At 27.8% G+C, this 19,979-nt stretch overlaps 1 protein-coding gene across 4 annotated transcripts in view; it reads left to right on the top strand.

The window, feature by feature from the left end:
• Window positions 1-19,979, top strand: part of LOC129965411 (centromere protein F-like) — a 158,227-nt gene that overhangs the window by 120,158 nt on the left and 18,090 nt on the right. For 2 of the 4 annotated variants that reach the window (XM_056079265.1, XM_056079263.1), the window contains 5 exons: window positions 1,281-1,586; window positions 2,569-2,874; window positions 8,000-8,302; window positions 15,074-15,253; window positions 15,847-16,152. In XM_056079265.1, the coding sequence (XP_055935240.1) occupies window positions 1,281-1,586; window positions 2,569-2,874; window positions 8,000-8,302; window positions 15,074-15,253; window positions 15,847-16,152 (1,401 nt within the window). The remainder of the gene's footprint in view (window positions 1-1,280; window positions 1,587-2,568; window positions 2,875-7,999; window positions 8,303-15,073; window positions 15,254-15,846; window positions 16,153-19,979) is intronic. The other 2 variants (XM_056079264.1, XM_056079266.1) reach the window with 2 other exon arrangements.

The following is a 19,979-nucleotide window of genomic DNA, read 5'->3' as shown; positions in this document are numbered from 1 at the left end:
ATTCAATTATTTCAAATAATATTAAATTGTTGCTTCCTTTCCTTGCTTTATCCAGTCCTTAAAATCATATTGCGTTATAACTACATATGAGTGTTATTTTTGAGTTTCCTTGTATCTTGAATATGCCTACAGGGAAACACAAAGAATTTTTTTTCTCCATATTTGAGTGACAATCCTGTGTGTATCTCTTCTCTTTATTTCATATATCATTGTTTTCTTTTTGTATTAATATTCGAAAATATTGCTGAAATAAGTCTTTTTAATATTTCTTATTTTTTTACATGAAAATGTTACGCCTTCCAGCACACACATACACTGACTTTAGATGATTGTTACAGAATCGGTTTCCTAATTTGTATATCTTACTAGCTTGTGCCCAGCATATTGTTGCTGCTGCAGATGAAATAATTTTGGAAATATTGTTTGAAATTCGAAATAGCTATCTTGTTTAAGTAGGAATGATAAAGATTTTTTTTTTTTTTTTTTTTGGCAATGAATGCACTCACTGAAATTAAATGATATATAAAGGAGAAGTATAAATAATATTTATTTATTTACTTTATTATTCAAGTATAGGGTAGACAATATTTTTTGTTTTTCCATCTTCAGCAAAAACAAATTTCTTAGCTGTCTGCCCCGTGAGCATCCAACATACAACTGGCTATATGAAAACATGGATTTTTCTAGGTTCAAAGCAATAAGTTGGTAAAGTTTTATTGCACATCAGATGAATGGTATGGCAGCGCATAAAATATGAGCAAACAAAAATTCATTTTTATATATTAGATGAAATAGTTTTTACAGACATCTTGTATTCTTTGGAATTAGTAATACTATATACAGTCACTCAAGTTTGAAATTTCTTATAAACTTTGCTTAGTTTATTCATGAAGCCCCAAACTGTACTTCAAAGACTGACATGTGCATATTGTAACTTATTTAATTCTGTTTTATATATGGGTGACAAATGTTTAAATCTATACATTTGAGAATCTGGAGAAATTGAAATTTCTTAAGTAAATTTTTTCGCAGAGAATAATTTTTTTTTTTTTTTTTTTTTTTTTTTTTTTTTTGATAATCAAGCTCTAGGATCAATTCAAAATGAAAGCTGTTATTATAAGAAATTAATCTTGTTAATGGTTTTTAAATAATTTTTAAATTTGTAATATGAACAATTTTTGTAATGGTTTAAAAACCTTTTAGGTACTTTGAAAAGAAATAAATTCTGGAAATGTTGAGTATGTACATAGATGTGTTTTCTAATTATTTTTTTTTTAAAGGGAAAAATACAAGACATGCTAGCAAGTTTGAAATCTGATCAATCAAAGTGCTCTTTATTAGAGAACCAGCTTCAAGAATATGAGCTGAATGAAATTTCATTAAAAAACAAAATCATAACACTAGAAAAAGAAGTTGATGCACTTTCATCAAGATTGGGTGAATCAATTGAAGAGAACCAAAAATTGAGATCAGATTATGAAAGCCAAGCAAGCATGGTATCAGTTTTAAAAGAAGAATTGAAAGATAAATGCATACAAAATGATCAGTTTGCTGCTGAAACAGGGAATTTAAAGAAGCTTTATGAGGTATTTACATTCATTTATTCGATTTATTGAGCATTCTGTATTGAATATGTTGTAGATTTTTCCTTTGATTATTATTTCAGTTTTTAATGTTTGTAAGATGTATTTAGGATTTATTACTCTATATAATTTATAACTACTCATATTTTAATGCAGTGCTATCTTAAATTTGCTTAAAATCTTTTATTTAATTTCTTATTTTATGTTTTAAAACAAAGTATCCATTATTTTAGAAAATGCCAATTTTGATTACAATTATGAGAAAGTTGCAAAAGTTTGTCTTGCAAACATCTTATTTTTGGACATAGTAGTCATCAGAATAAAAAAGAGCAAATATTGCAGTTTTTGCAACAAATAAATTTCATCTTGTGCCTGATATTAGAGCAAGTTCTCAAATCCATTATTTGCATCTTTTTTAAATAATTGTTCTTTATTATATTTAAAACATTTTCTACTGTGTGTGTATATTCTTTTTCATTTAATTAAATGAAGTAATTAATTGCTGAGCACAAATGGGAAAAGTAGGAAAGAGAAGAATAGTTCGTAATGCTAGATTACCATTATTAAATATTTTTCTTTGATCTTTGGAACTATACAGATTGATTGCAAAACAGAGTTACTGTATTAGAAAGTGATAATTTTACTGGAAACTTCCATTATTACTTTTATATTTTGTATGTATTATATTTTTTTCTGTTTTCATCTTTACAATTAATTGAATTTGTGGCTTACTCTAATTTCTATGTACTTTTATGGAAAAACTGATTAATGGTAATACTTTTTAGAGAAAGTATCATTTTAGCAGATATGAATAGATCTTAAAGTCTTTTCTGTTTTAATTTCTTATTACAATTATGTGTAATGCATGATGCACAGTATTTAATTCATTTTGGCAGTTTTCCTTTTGTTTTGTTTTTTATTTTTGTTAATGTATTATATATCATAGATATTTTCATTTGGATTATTATTGTTTCCCCCCTTCCAGGTTGATGTTCAAGATCTACGAACAAGGTTAGCTGTGACTGAAGCTGAAATTAGCACAGCTAAAATCCTGATCCAAAATTATAAGGAGAATGAAGCATCTTTACTGAATAAAATGACTTTATTGAGTGCTGGAGAGCAGAAACTTACTTCCTGCTTACATGAAGAAGTTTGTAAAAGAAAAAATCTTGAAGAAATTATTGAAGATTTGAAACAGTTTATTTTTTCATTTGATGATGATTTGTCACACATGTCTGAAGAATGTAGAATTATTGATCAAGAATTTCTAGCTTCTCAAGATTATTACAAGGTTTTTTTCAGTGTTTTTATTTTTCAAACTATACCATGCACTATTATTTATGATTAAATTTTGTTACACTGTTTGCTCTTGCCCATAGAAAAGTGTCTTTAACTTACAGATAATATATTTAAAGTTTAATATAATAAAATAAAATGGTTAATTCAATGTCTTTAGCAGCATTAGTACAGCATTTGAAAAAATTGTTTCTTCCTCATTTTTCTATGAAAAGTTATGTTTTGCAAGGTTTCTGTTGATTTTTCTTATTACCTTTTCTATTGGTTTCTATAGGGTGTGTAGCATCTTTAAAAGTACTTAAGTTTGAAAACTATTTTTAAGCACCTTAAAAGTATTTAGTTTTGAAAAAAGTTCCTCAGAACAACCTTACTTTTTCGAGAAGTGTGAAGAAAGATGTGTTTTGTTCACCACATGTAGAAAAGCATTCCAGAACATGGTTGCAAATGTTTGTTTGCCTAATGTATCCAGAAAGTAAATCAACAAAAGGGAAGAATTTGAAGAATGAATTCCAGGATGAAATAGATCTAGGGGCTCCAACACATTAAGATAACACTTAATGAACCTTCCCATTCCCTCTTTTTGTGCATTACCATTTTTTTTAAATACTGGAATTGTTATCCAGAATCAGCAGTATGAGTTGCGTACTGTGCTATACTTGTTGCAATTTCAAAAGCATTTGAACTTCAATTTTTAGTGTTTTGGATGTTGAAAAATTTGTTTCTGTGCTTGATGAATATATGTTTAATCTTTTATATTTTGTTAAAAATGAGTACACAGATTGGTCCAATCAATGGAAAATAAGAATACGGCAGAATGAATTTGGTGCATAAAAGAAATATATTCAATATGGGAAAAATTGCTCTAAAGACATTTACAATGAAGTTTTTTTATACAGAGTGCAGCAAAAAAACTTGGACAAAGTTATTACATCGTAGAATAAGAGTAAATTAATTTATTTTTAATTTTTTTTGTCTACCATTTCAATTATAACATATTTTATAATGTATCTTTTAGTTTACATAATGTTTTTTGACTTTTTTACTATTCCAAACGAAAGATCTGCTATTTTAGAATTATTTAAGCAAGGAAAACGACAGTATGAAGTCATTCGTTTGCTGAATGTGCCTCGGCAAACAGTATCTGATGCAATCAATTGTTTCAAATAGTTTGACAATGATAGTTAAATCCAGGAAGTGAACAAAAACCTTTGGTGAACACTTTCAATAACCGCAAGGTTATCAAAAAGCGAGTTCAATGAAATTGAACTGGGAATAAGAGACCGATCAGTGTAACGAATGGCAAAAGCTAGCTTCGAAGGAAGCCTTTCAAGTTCCAAAAAGTTCAGCCACTCACTGAAGAAAACAAAACAAACTCGTGCAGCTCTAAGGACGCCGAAAACTTTTAAATCGAGCCGCAAATCAGCGCTGAGAAAGATTCCTTTTCACTAATGAGACACTCTTTACCGTCCAAAAGCTCGTAACTTGTTTGTAGACACTCCAAGCACTTCAGCAATTTTTACACATCGCGAAAATCCAAAATCGGTCATGGTCTGGGGCGGAATTTGCGCAAGCGGTAAAACATCTTTGATTTTTGTTTATGGTGGCATTAAAATAAATCAAAAAGTGTACCATTGGGAGATTCTAGAAGCTGTTGTATTTCCGTGGGCCAAACGCAATGTAAAATGGGAGTTTCAACAAGACTCTGCACCATCTCATTAGCACGATACTCACTGAATCTCAATCCCATGCTTACAGTGTATATTCCATTTTGGAGTCTAAGGCTTGCACTAAACGACGTAGAAGTTGGGACTCTCTAAAGCTACGGGAATGGAGTAGGGTAAAGGTAGAAGACTTGTGGCCCGTTACTGAAAATTTCAATAAGCGTTTGCGCCTACACCTCTGCATTGCTGCAAACGATGGCTATTTTGAAACAAATTAAATTTATTTATTAAAAGTCTACTCTTATTATTTGTTATATTTTGTTAATTTATTTATTTTTAATCAAGTTATATTAAAAATTGTTTGTCCGAATTTTTCTGCCGCATCCTATGGCGCATTACGCATTTGATTATCATTTTCATTAATATGTCGTTTTGGAGCAATCCATTGAAACAACTTATTACAGGGATTTTACTGTGCTATATTGAATTGCAATTAATTGCAGCATGCAATTGCATTACAGCTGCCTAAAATCTAGTATATGATTTTAATTCGGTGCCATAAATGTTCAATAATCGTGTTTTATGAATGCCCCCATCCATTTGCAGATCATTATTTATTGGACCAATCTTGCCAAATTCTAGTTTTTACTGGGGGGGGGGATGCTGGATCTGATAGTTAAACTTTTTTTAAAAAAAAATGTTTTTCAAAACTTTTTATTCTTTCAGATTTTAGAATTTTTCTTTTTATAACTCTTATAGAATTTTTTTTCTCTCCCCATAGTGAAATATTTCTTTGCATGCAAACGTTTGGCCTGATACATGAGCAGTATAAACCATTGAAATTTGGAAAGTTATTGTTGGAGTGTTAAAGGCCCGTTAAAAGTGGATTTTTCAAAATTTAAATTAGAAGTTTAATTTGAAAATAAAAACAAAACTATAGCCTGTTTTCAAACATCAAAGCATATTATTACACAAAAGTTTTTTTTCTTTTTTCCCACCACTTTAAAGATTTAAAAAAAGTTTTTTTAATGATACGAATTATATTGTATAAATACATTTTTTTCTTTCATGTCAGTAATTTTTAAACAGTCAGTTTTAACACAATTTGTAATAAAGATTTTTATTATAATGAAATTCAAAACAATATCATTACTTCTTCGAATCATTGAGTCACATTATTTTACCGCTGTTAAAATTGTGATTAAAAAAATTGCTTTCATTAAAATTTTTAAGCAACTCATTGAATAAATACTTTATTTATTGAATTTTGTTAAATTTTGAAGCAATTTAATATATTGTCTGGCACTGGTTTAAAAAAAAATTGCTTCAACTGGCACGTAGAACTGACTTTTTTTATTTTTAGCTTCATTAATTTGTTTCTGTTACTTATAAAAATTATGACTTGTTAAAGCATTTGCATTTTTTTGTAAAATATATATTCAAGTTTTTCTGTAATTTTTTTTTAAAAAAATAAAATTTCTTTTTTTATATTGGTTAAAAATCAGGCTTTTATCAAATTATTAGACTGGTCAAAAAAATTCCTTTAATAAACTTCAGAAGTAAAGGGCAATAATAATTATGAGTTTTTATATTGTCTTACCATTTCTGAATGCTACTGATCTTTTTAAAAAATTGATCTAAAAATGCATTTAGAATATAGCTTTGTTCTATCCTCAATTTCATGGCCATTTTGCCAATCTTATGATGGTAGCCATTCTGGAATGTTTTAGTTTTATAAGACTACAAATAAAATTACTAAATATATTAAATTAATGCAGCAGGAAATTTAAAATTTCCATCACAGTCATGTTGAATCTTATTTACTATTGCATATATAAAAGTTAAATACAAAATTTTTGGTCATACTGGGATTCTATATCAATATCGACATTTTCAGAAATGATGTATCCATGTAAATGATTTGTTAATTTTAAGAAATGTTCAAAGAGATCAGATATCTTTATTGCTAATCTTATAAAAATTGCCTTAATTTTTTGGTATTGATGTTTGGTTGCATTTTCACGTTGTTGTCATAAGCAAAAAAGGCATTTGTTTTACTATAGAAGACATTGTGCGAATATAGAAGTAACTATTAAAATTTAAAGAATACACATTTATAATTAATTAAAGGTTTTGTCAATAAAAAAATGCATTATATTAAATAATAAATACCCTTTGCTTAGAAAATATGCATATTTACATATGTAAAGTTGCTTAATCTTTTTTTTTTTTTTTTGGTTTAAAAAGTGTTTAAAGCAATTAATTTTTATAGAAGTTTCTTACTATGCACCCTATTCTATCGCTAAGTGCAATTTTCAATTCATTTCAATTTTTAAAAGCTTCAAATTTTATTTTAATTATATGTTTTGTTCTTACAATCGTTTATTCTGAATATATTATATCTGAGCTATAAATTAAACTAACTGAAAGACTTAACTAGAAACTGAAGATTATTAAACATTATAGCAAATGTAATTCAAGACATAATCTAACAGATTACATTTGAATTGAAGTTCTATAATTCATGCATTGCTTCGATTAGTTATTGACATTGTTAATGTGCAAGACAAAAAAAAATCTGGTCTCCTTTTTGTATTATTTTCTATCTGAGCTGCAATTTTTCCTTTATTTTGTGGTTGCATAAAATACTGTACAGAAAAACGAGATAAATGCAAGTACATTGTTTAAATTTTAAGATTCAATTTTGATAAATTAATAAGTCAAATGAATATCCTATTTCGTCCTAATTCATCAAATTCATGAATTATTTAGCATAATTTTTAATGCACTTAGGTTTTACCTAGTAAAATTAATCTATTTTTTGAATTTAATTCATTATGGTCTGATTAATTATTACAATTTTTTTTACCAGAAATTTAAAATGTTTTTTATACCTAATAATTAATTTAAGAGTAAAATCTTATAGTTGTGAATTTAAGAGATCCTTAAGCTGAAAAGTATGAATATATATATATATATATATATATATATATATATATATATATATATATATATATATATATATATATATATATATATATATATATATATATATATATTCTTTATGACAGAAGTACTTTCTATTTTTTTAGGTGATGTTAAAATATTTGCATTTTTGAAAAATGATTGCAAATGGAATAAATCATGTTGATTAATTAAATTCCTTTCCCTTAAACCTTTTTTTTTATTTATGTTAAACATAAAATTAGGAATTTATCATAATTTTTTAAAATTAAAGCTTGCTATATTTTTTAATATTTAAAATAATAGCTTTCTTTTGTTTTAATAATTAAAATGTATTGATGCTATGCTTTGTTGGATATTCTTTACCATCATTTAAGAGGTATTTAAAAAACATTTAGTGTGCTCTTTTAAAACAATTATCATGATACTCAAATGAACATAATGACTGCTTTTAGGAAACAAAAATTATGTAATGTTTCTTTTTCTTTATTTTAGTTCGATGTTCAAGAATTAGAAAAACAATTGTCTGTTCTTAAGGAAATGTATTCAACCCAGGAAGCTGAACTGAAAAATAATTTAATTTATGCAAATGATTTAAAAGAAAAGCTGAAATCCATAGAAGAAGAAAATACACACATGTCAGCTATTATAAAAGAACAAAACTGTAGAATTATTTCATTGCAAGAAGCAAATGCCGAACTTCACAAAGAAATTCTTATACTGAGAGAACAGTTGTCCTCTCAATCTTTTGAACTTTCTGATTTGCAGAAAGCCATGGAAATTGTGGATCAATATAAGGTAAAAAAAAAAGCAAAAAAGAATTTTTTAAATATTTTAATGCAAATTTCAATATTTTATAATTGATTTATAAATGCCTTCATTAAAAATTATATATTAATACATTGAAAATGTTTATTGTTTTATAGGAAATAAAGAGTGTTTTGATAGCAAGGAAAATATTATTTATAAAATTCTGCAATCAGTTAAACTGTTCCAGCATTCTGTTTAGCATTTTTTCTATAAAAAAAATTACGAAATAAAATTGAAGAACTTCAAAATAAATTGGCAGAATCTGAAGTCGACCAAATAAATTTTCAGAATCACATTCACTAGTTATATAAATTAGAATCATCTACTAAAATGGATCGAAAGAAATCGGTAAAAAAAAAAAAAAAAAAAAAAAAAAATGAAGAAATGATTTTTCTTTTAAGAGCTAAAGTTCAGAAAATCATGGAGTTAGAAAAGGAATTGGGGCATATAACAGAAGCAAATATGGCTTTAAAAAAAGAATTGGATTTTAAATCTGTCTTGTTAAATGACATGGCAGTTGATAAAGCCCAATATCAAGTAGTTGTAAGGTGTTATCTGGAATTTAGAGAGTATGCGAGGAAGTGTTGGGAAGACCACTTCCACTAATTTAATACAGTATACTCTCAGCATAGTGACAGATGCAGAATTTTATTAAAAAAATTATTCATCAATGAATGTTTCAAAATTCAAAAATTGAGTGACAATATTTTACACTTAGCAAAATAAATGACATCTGATTAATAAATTAATTGGCCATTATAATAATCAGTTTCTTGATGAGTATTTTTCTTGGATGCAAGTATGAATTAAATCTTTCAGACAGTATTTAATCAGATTTAAAGAAGAAATAAACATTTCACAAAATTCAAATGAATCCCTAATAATTAATGAGATACCGTAATCATTGAGTGCATCTGAGATATTTCACTTTTATGAAAATTTTCTCGAAGATTTTCACGCTTTTTGAAAATATTTTTATTTTAAATGGGAAAGCGACCATATAGGAGAATCGGGTACATGCCAGCGTATGGTTCCAATTTTTTTTTTTTTTTTTTTTTTTTTTAGGCTATAAGTCGCAGAATGTGTTAATTTCTCTTCTTAATTTCTTATTATATTAGTTAGTTTGGGAAATTTTGATAAATTCAGCTATAAGTTTTTCCGCCGTGGCAAGAAAGCTAGTACAAAATTCTCCTGCTTTCTCAGAGAAATAAAATGAACACACTTTCGTTTCCAAGAAGACAATAAAATATAATCAAAAGTACTAAAAAATATGCTGCTTCTGATATTTTTTTAGCAGATCATTTTTATATAATGCGGTCATTAAATCGTTCTTTTATTTTTATTTTATTAGTTTTATTCCAGTCTTTAATCTCTATCCATGTTCATTTAAACAATTTCAAAGTATGAAAATAAAATAAAGGCAGAAGTTTTATTTTATTTTTTAGTAATTGGCAACATATATGGTTAGTGTTAGAAAATTACTTCTTAACCTCTAACTTCTAAAAAATTTCAGCTATCGAAAAAATTTTTAATCGAAAGTTGCTTAATAAGTAAGTTTAAAGTAGTTTCAATTTAATAACTTATTAGAGAGCATGCGAAAAAGGTTTAGGGAGACCTCTCCCGCTTTTTTAAAATGAACATTTCGAACCACTGCTCTTAAAATTTTTAAGTACTTTGACACATATCCCATGCATTTTCTTAAGGAAATTGGCTCTTGTCTAGCTTTTTTTGCATGTGATTGCATCTGGAACAGAATTGCCATCTGTTTTTAACTGATCCAAATTTATAGTAACTGTTTGATATGCCTGTTTTTGCGAGTTGGAAGGGCATGTTATAACTAGGAAACAGTGAGAGACATAAAGGTAAAACAAAAGGTGTTTTGGACAAATAAGTCTAGAATTTCTTATACACTGGTTGACAAAAATAATTCCAAGTTTAGACATCAGAAGGCATTACAGTCTCAAAGCAATATTTTTTTTTAAAGTGTGCTTCATGAACAGAAGTCAAATCACAATACAAGGGTTTCTCAACCATAACATAACGCAACCGAAGGGTAAAGTTCGAAGTCTCTGCTGCAGCTGATGCACATGCTTCAATGATGAATCCCTCAAGGTGTTCCAATGGTTGGGAATTCTTTGGGTAAACAGTTTATTTCAAATAGTCCTGCAAATAATCACATGGATTGAGATACCGGGAATATTGAGGCAATCTATACCAAAGCCTGTCTTGGGGATAAATCGGAGCAATAACTCTCTCACTGAAGGATTCTTCAATGAAATCAAACACTGTAGTAGTATAGTGTGATTGGGCCCTATCCTGCATAACACATAAATTCTCTGGTATTTTTTCCAGAGCTTGAAATATGGCAACAAAGTACTGTAAAATTTCGATTGTTTCCCTCAGAGAAAAGGGTCCAATAATCAATCTATCTACTGAACAATCCAACCGAAAATGTAGTATTTGCAGTGGTTTTGCCAGACACATAAACTGATTTCCAGTTACCTATATTTTTCTGTTTTTATTTACAAATACCTTTAAGTAAAAAAGGATCTGATCGGTGAACCATACACAGCCGACATCAATTTTATTTTCATCAGTCATCTGGAGTATTTCATTGGCGAAGTCTTCTCTTTATCATAGAGCTGTATTTATGATTTCTTGATGACACTGTGTTTTATAGGCCTTTTTGCATTATTCTGCACATAGTGGTATTTGACAATCCTGCTTTAGCAACTGTTCGTTAGATAGATGTCCGAGGAAAAACGTTGAACAATTTCTTCGTCTACTTGCACATTTTGAAGTATAATAACTGATCAGCTGCATTCCTTATTTCCACCTCAAATTCAAACTGTTCCTCCATTCCATTCAAAGTTGTTGAATAAATGGTGAATCATTTTCTGGTCGTGACTTTTTGTTGAAAGTTTCGCCAGACTTCGTCCTAATCGGTGGTATTCCTGTGCAATAAAATTACATTACTCCAAGGAATGCGGCACAATGTTCTTCTATTTCCTATAATAACTCATTCAATACATGTGTCAGCAATGCAACAGACTGACGAAAGAACTCGCAATACTTCTGAGTACAGAGTAGAGAAAGCTTTATGTGATTATTAGGCAATCTTGGGACTATTTCCGTAAGCCGAAAAATAACAAATTTCGGGCATGTCTCTGTCTCTCACTGTTTTCAATGCTGTATTTTTCCAGTTGGGAAGTCTTTATGAAACACCCTGTGTGCAAATGCGTGTTGAAGGAGGGAGGGGAAACATAATTTTACAGATGTGTGGCCGAAAGGAAGAATCTATTGGAATAAAAATTCAATACATTTCACCACGGGAACCATAATTTGCAAATAGATGCATCTGTTTACATCACAACATAATAAGAGTGGCAAAAATTTCTCCCTTTAGTCATTTTATAATGAGATTCTGATAGGGATTTCTTTGACGCATATAGCCGTAGGATAGCGAATCTTAGATTTCTTCGAAAAGTACTGCTGATTTGGAGAATTTTATCACTTTTCTTTGAGTGTGTGAAAGGCGGAAGTCATCAGTTTTTTTTATATATTTTACTTCCGCATGTTAAAAATAATTAAACAGAAAGTGGGATTCGGAGAGAGAAATAAGAGAAAATTTTTAAAATAAACACAGTATAATTTAAGATTTAAAAAATCGGAAATTATTTAAGATTTAAATTAAATTAAGAAATATTATAATAAATTAAAATGAAAGAATTTTTAAGATCGGATTTATAAAATTAAATAATAATATATTGTTTTAGGATTTTCATTAGAAACAAGCGTCTTCAGTTTCAATACATTTGTTACAATTCTTAATAAAGACTCGAATAACTGTTTGAGTTCATAAAGTGGGATTGTCACCAAAACTTGCAGAGAAGTTGTCATCAAAATAACACCTTTTTAACTTCATTTTGAAATTTGAGAAATAAAAATAAAAAGTCACAGGGTGCTAAATGTGATATATGATTTAACACATAATTCTTATTTTAATTTATTTATTTTTGCCAAAAATAATTGCACCTTTAATGAGTTGTGATTAAGTGCCTTTGATCATGATTTTTGCATGTGATTACTTCGATTCTGAACTTTCTTTTGTATCATGTTGAAAGTACCATGTTTCGTTGTCTGTAAACACACTTGGATCATTTTTTACTTCTGCTTCGTTTTTGTTTATTAATTAAAGTGTGTGAAACAAATTTAGCACAGACTTTTGTTTTACTTAAATCTTCATGCAAAATGTTTTGATTTGTTTTTTGATATTCAAAGATTTTTCCATCATTCTCAATAACACAAAACAATGGATTTCATTTACGTTTTCGCTATTTCCTCGTGTTTTTGATTAACTTTGTCGTCCTATATACTTATCACATTCAGAAGTATCTATTTCATCCAAAAACTACATTAGTGCCATTAGAAAACATTAGATCTACTTAAACAAAGCTCAGCATAAACGTTTTTTCATTAAATGATATATTAGATAGGTACTTTTTCCAAATTTTGCATAAAATTTAATTATAATTCATTGCTTCTTGAAAATCCAATATGAAAAAAAAATTATTATTCTCTAAACAGCAACTGTATTATTTGAGATAGTGAAAAAATGCAGCGATGTTTTAGCAATATGCTAGCTGATAATTAAGGTATATCAGCCGTAGTGCAGATGGTCCTTTATAGTATGAGATATAGTACTACTCTTAACTTTTATCAATCCTATGTCTAATCTACTTTGTTTTCACTCTTGTTGGATAATGATTATTTTTAAAAGTCATATAATTGCAAACACTTTCACATTAATTTTTAAGAATTATAACAAACCTACAATTATTTCCAAGATATCTAAGCACTGAAAGGAATATTTATACTCTCATATTTAGTAAAGCATTTCATTACTTTTCGAATAAGCATTAAAATATTTTTGGTACACTGTGTACACTAATGATAAAGTGAAATTTGAACTGTTAGGCCTAGAATGAGAAAATTTAGAACAAGTTTACTTTGCGTATAAAAACGTGTGCCTTAAGAATTTCTTTTTTAAAAAAAAAAAAAAATTGATTTATTAAAAATTAAAGAAAGACGCAGCATTTTTCACATCCTCCTTTATAATAATTTTAGAAAATATAACACAGAAATACTTTTATATCTTCTGAAAATACAAAATATTATATTTCTTATCATACTAGTTTAGTTGTTGCATAATGCTCCTTTAATTTGAATAGATTCTTATAAATGTTTTTATTTTGGAACCCTATTTTTTACTGGTACAGTGAAATACAAATCACTTTTACTCTGCTGCTTCTTTCTAGCATATAAAAATATATCATTGTCCTTTAAACTTTTTCTATTTTATTGTAGTACATTAATTTGTTTTTATTAAATCAGTAAACAAATTCTTCAAGATATTACAAAAATTATGCAATATTTTTAGCATCCTGCAAAAACTTTTTCACTCATATCCATGTATATTTTGTGCTCATGTTTTGATTTAGCGAGCAAGTTTAATATGTTAGTTGAAGTCAAATTGTTTTCCATTGCAAATTAAATCTCAAATTTTTGATGAGATGGCAGATAGATAATAATTTTACTGGAAAATTGCAATAAACAGAATTAAATGTCTATCAAAATTTGTAATTCAAAACTACTTCTTTAAGGATACTATTGTGACTATGTAAAAGAAAAAAAAATCTTTTTCAATTTTTCCATACACAGTAATAATCCTGGTGTAAGGTCAAGTCATAAAAGTAGCTTGTGTGGGCATGTACATGTCTGTATGTGTGACAGAGAGAGGTAAAATATATAAAAAGAAGCCTAAACAAACAAAATTGATCCTTTTAATAAAACAAAAACCTAAATAAGCTAAATTTCAGGAGCCATAGATGAAGCCACACAGGAAAAAAATTTGAAAGTTTGATGTTTTCTATGTGACTTTAGCCATAAAATAGTTTCTCCCAGATCAAAAGACTTAAGATTCTACATTTTTAAAGAAATTGCAGAAACCTTGCCTATTGAAATAGTTAGAAACGTGCACCTTAATGAAATGAAGATAAGAACAGTTTAGGTATTTAAAAATTAATTATTAAAATGTCACCTCTCGAAGATGTCAATAGAAGACCCATGGAGGATCTTTCTATTCAATCTCATTATGGTTTAATTTTTCCTTTGCTTTTACTTAATATCTTCAGTAAATAATAGTTGCACAAGTCAATTCATTGTACTAGCATATTTCCTTTTTATGATATTAAATTTTTTCTTCAAAGTAAATTTTAAAAAATTATCTTATAGTTCAATTCTTTTTTCCATTTTTGGAATTTGGGGGTTTAATTTCTCTTTTTATTGATAAAATTTATTGAAAGGTTTTAGTAAAAGTGGATGTAAAAGCATCTTATTAAAGAGTATGTTACATAGTTGTTGAGGTATTACATCTGATTGTGCATGTCACCTAATTTCCATATATAGGTCATACGAATATCCATCTTGTGTATTACTGATGCAATCTGAGTTCTTTCTATTAAAAGTATTTTTTTTTTCTTCCAGTTCTGCAATAACATTTTATATGATCTAATTTTTTTTTAATACTTTATTGTTGTAAAGTGGGAATGAATCGCTTATATTCTATCTTGAAATTTCAACTCTCTTAATAGTCAATGCTTAAAATTTATATTTGTGGTGCAAAATCATAATATGTGTATGTATTTCGATGCACCCAATTCTTATAAATAAAGTACTAGTTTTGTTTTGTATTTTTAGGCTGAAGTTGGACTGGAAAATAAATTGCCAAAAAAGTTTCTTGATTCCTCAAAAGAATTGCATCTCAGTGAGAAGATGGCTTCATTTTATATTTCTTCATTTGAAGAAAATCTCTCACTTAAGTCATTTGAATATGATGAACTTTCTCTAGAGAATGAAACCCTCAAAGAAGATTTTGAGGTATTCTTTTTAGTTTTAAATACAAGAGAAGTGTAATTGTTCATTTTACTGTAGATTTGATTAAGAGTAAGTGTGTAGTAATAGATAACTTTTCAATGTTCCTTGATTAATTTTTCCTGCTGATATATTCTAGATAGAAATGATTAAATTTTCTGTATTATGAGCAGTGCAGCATGCTGTAATTATTTGTATAAAATTTTATTTTATTGTTAAGGAACAAGATGCCGCCTAATGCAATATATGTAATTTTTTTAATAATTCATCCAAGAAAGGAGGAATAAAAGAGTACGTATGTAAAATATTATTAAAATGTTTTCCTCTCCTTTCTGTGAATAAAGAGAAGGAAATGTACAAAAAAAAAAGTTTAAGTAAATAAATCCTCAGGGGTGTGCCTTATACCTAATTTTACCTAATTTTTTTTAATCTTATGTCCTGAAGTTATGATATTTTGAAGATGACTGTATATTGAATATTGACTGATAAAGATTATTGATTATTTCTTTTAAGAAAAACAAACATAAAAAATAAAAATTGCATTGATGATTTTTTTTCTAAAAATTTACAATTCTAAAGCAATTTCTTTTTTATGCCAGAGGACTATTCAGGAACTGCATGCTGAAATTTTTGGTATCAAATCAGAAAATGAGTATCTGCGTGCAAATGTCACAGATGCTGTATTAAATGTAGAAATGTTGCAAAAAAGACTGGAATTGGTTGAAAAAGAGAAAAAGGACTTAGATAGGCAGCTAAATTTTGAAAATAAGAAAATAAAGATGTTGGAGTCAGGAATTCAAGAATTAAAGAAAGTAATATTAACATTGCAAGTACTATTGATTTCTTATAATGGAGATATTAAGGGGCTAAATAATGAAACAACTGGTTCAAAAGACTACTGTGAAGTAAGCATGTTTAATTTGTACACCTGTTTCTATTAATGATTTTCAAAAATTAATCCAATTCTTTTATTGCAAATTTGTTACACAGGTCTGCAAAATGTTTTGCTGTTTTTGAAAACAGTTCAATTTTTATAACATTTGCTATTTTAACTTTTTCAGTGATGGTTCCAAAAATGAAATTCATTTTTTTCCCATCACAAAGTTTCTTAATAAAAAAAATTTCATATTTTAGAAAAAATAAAAATATTTTTGCATTCTTATCCCTTATATATTTTTACATTTATATCTCAAATTTATCATGATTTAAATAAGAAAAAAATTCATGAAAAAGTAATCAATCCGTTTAGTTGTGTTAATTTTGAAATTTATAACAACTAGGTAAAAAAGTTTTAATTTTGTTTTCAATCTTCTTTTGCAAATATTATATCATCTGAAATTGTAGAACATTTTTTCGATTGGAGAATCAATATAAAATTTTTACTACTCATTTCCTTCTTTTTAACACAGCTTTAAATGGAATCACAAAAATTTCACTTTAAAAATTTATTTTTGGTACAATTAAGCTATCTTAACCTTCGATATCTCATTATAAAGACCTTTTTTAATATTTATGTCCCTTTTGAAATTTTTCTCTCGGATTTATAGCTTTTTATTTAAAGGTGGGAAACTGATGAGCTTGCTTTCTCACTGCACCCATAATCCAGTAACATTTTGAATGCTAATTTAAAAGACCTGTCTCCACAACTTAAAACCAATAAAATGGCTGTTATGTTTTTTTTTTTTTTGTTTGTTTGTTTGTTTTTTTTTTCTTTTTTCCCAACAATGTATATTTTCTTAACAATTCGACTGGACTTTTGATTTTGCCTTGTTTTTCGAGAGTTCCACTGATATTAAAGAATTGTTGATATGGGAGAGCTTTGAATCGCCAGTCTTCTCTCCGTGTAGTTTGAAAGAAGGGTAAAAGGGGTGCAGCAAGCAGGATTATTACATAAGGAAGGAATTTTCAGCCTTCCAAGCAATTGGAAATAATATTGTTTTGCCTTAGATGTAGAATTGAAATGTGGGAAAGTTATTAATATAGCTGCTGTAATATGCATTTGGCACTGTTTCATACATTGAGAGCTTTCTGTTTAATTCTGCCTGATCAAAATGTCTATAGTCTAATGCTTGATGAATCATTTCATTCATTTAATCCTTGAAACTGACAATAAAATTTATACTTTGTGTTTTGGAATTAAATAAAAAAACAAAGTAGCTAGGTAGCTTCAACCTAAATGGGTCAGCCAAGAATATTTTGTAAGACCTTCATGTTCTTTTAGAAAAATTCGATTTCAGAATAATTGCATTTATCTCAATGGATAATCCATCAAGAAATTGAACATTTTTGATCAAACTGTGAAATTCAAAAAGAATTTTCAATTTTGTTAATAAATATGGATATTTTTAATTTGTATGGGATTTTGAACCTCATATTATCTAATGTGTATTATTTATTCAAAAGTTCTTTATTGAGAAGAGAAGATTATACTTCAGATTTTTAGATAATGGGAAATTTCTTTTGAATTTTTGGAGAACCAGATATTTAGAGAATGCAGCTACTTTTGAACGAGCATTCAAAATTAGAAATAAGCATGTATTATATGTTGACAGGGTCAGTTTAAAACATCAAACTCTAAATGCAGCAATGTCAGATAGAGGTTTTTCGCATCATTAACCAAAATTATTCACTCACTTTTTACAAATCTGTAAATAGCATTTTCCCCTCCAAATAAAGTTTCTTCTGTAGATAATAGAAAAGCTAATACTGGATTCTTCAGGGACAAAATTCTAAAAAATCTTGCCAAAAGATTCAGATGCTCAGATTCAAGAAGAAAAAAAAACTTGTTACAGCTAGATGAATGTCATTCCTTCTGTTCTTATTAATTGCAAATGTCCACAAAAAAAAAAAAAAAAAAAAAAAAAAGAAATGCAATTTTAATTTAATAAAATTGGACAACTTTTTTAATAATGTGTTTTCAATTTTGCAAAGTTTGCAGTATCCAAAAAAATTGCTGAATTTTCATCAAAAATTTGAAAAGGTAAAAAAGTTATCAGTCATTTTGGGAAATAATCAAGATTTTGATTATGCAGTCTAACAGCCAAGGCATAGTTGAAAGGGAGTTTTCCTTAAATAAAAATATTGAAGTTTAAAAATTTATTGAAGAAATATATACTGTGCAATATTTGATTTCAACTGAATTTTTTTAAAAAATGTAATGTAGCATATAATTTTCAATTCGCGAAAGAATATTATATGCTGAAAAATACCCACTCTGATTGTGGCAAAGAAATGTACACATAATAATTTCACTCCCAAAATGGTGAAAAATATAAGAAAGGGAAACGTACAGCAAATAAAAGAAATGATTTAAAATAAAGACTAAAATTGAAGAAAAGATTTTTTTAAATTGCAGAAATCTGTGAACAAACTAGTTGAAGAGACTGCAGATTGAGACCAATACAATGTTATACTGGAATCAGTTCAGCATGTCTGACTCTGAAATGTGTAGAAGATATTTTTAAAAGTTCGTTGTATGAGCAGCGACAAAAGCTCCAAGAAGTTCCAAATGTGGTAAAGTTTTCTTTTTCCAGGAGCCATTTGTGTCTTCGGCATAACAAATTTTACCTTGAAAGTAGTTTTGTACCTGATATAGGCCATAGCACCATATGCTGTAATAATTATGTCCAAAAATATGTAAATCTCAATTTTATCGACATCATAACTCTAAAAAAATATTCCTTCAAAAGAGAACTATTTCAAAGCTTCTATTTCTATCATTCCACCCACTTTTGCCTGACTTTCTATGGTACTATATATCATCAAATTCTAAACCTAACTTCCATAATTGTTGCATTAAACATTTCACTCTACCTAAGAATAGAGAAATAAATTCAAGCGGATCAAATATCTTAGCAACAGTCTTATGTATGTGTTGCTTATTCCATTTTAAATTGGGAATAAGTTTTAAAATATCATCAATTTCCAGTTTTAACATTCCAAATCAAGCCAAGAACGTTCCGATCATCATTATCAATATTAGAAATAACATTATCCTTTAGCCAAACATTTTTTAGCTCTATATATGAATTATATTGAAACTTTCTTTGTTTCATTCTTGCTTCGCAAAATATGTTCATTGCATCAATGGATAGTTGATGTGCCATTTCCAAAGAATCCCTATCATAGAATAATCATCCACATAAACACAATTTCAATCAAGTATTTCATAAGACAGAGTTTTTTTTTTTTTTTTTAATTTTTTTTAATGTTATACTTTATTTATTGTGGCTAAAATAAAAGGACTGAAAGTTACCCTAAATGGCACACATGTCCTTCTATAGCATTTTAGTTCATTATCATTATCTCATCAAAATATAAAAATCCCCCCCCCCAAAAAAAAATCCCTTTTATTCTATTTCATTTGTAAGAATGTTTTCTCAATATAGGCGGAAAGAGCAATTTTATGCATTCTAAAATTTATGATAAAGTCTTAAATATTTGGGTTCAAATTAAGTCCAGGCATTAAACAATCAATTAAAGAATAAAAGTTATCCTATTTGGAAGAAGCATTATAAACAATTCTAACCTTTGTCGTTTCACTGATTTTTCTTTAACTACAGTTCTATGTGGCATGCAATAAGAATTTTGTTCCAATTCATTTAAATTACAAAGCTTGATTATTCCTAGATCCAACTGCTCCTTAATTATAGAATCATAGTTTTTATGCAACCCTTGATCCTTTCCCATCTTGGTTATTAGCGACTCTAATCTTCTAAGAGCCACATGAAAG

Source organism: Argiope bruennichi, chromosome 4 (genome assembly GCF_947563725.1).
Source record: "Argiope bruennichi chromosome 4, qqArgBrue1.1, whole genome shotgun sequence".
Taxonomy (NCBI): Eukaryota; Metazoa; Arthropoda; class Arachnida; order Araneae; family Araneidae; genus Argiope; species Argiope bruennichi.
This window is presented reverse-complemented; position numbering and strand designations above follow the sequence as displayed.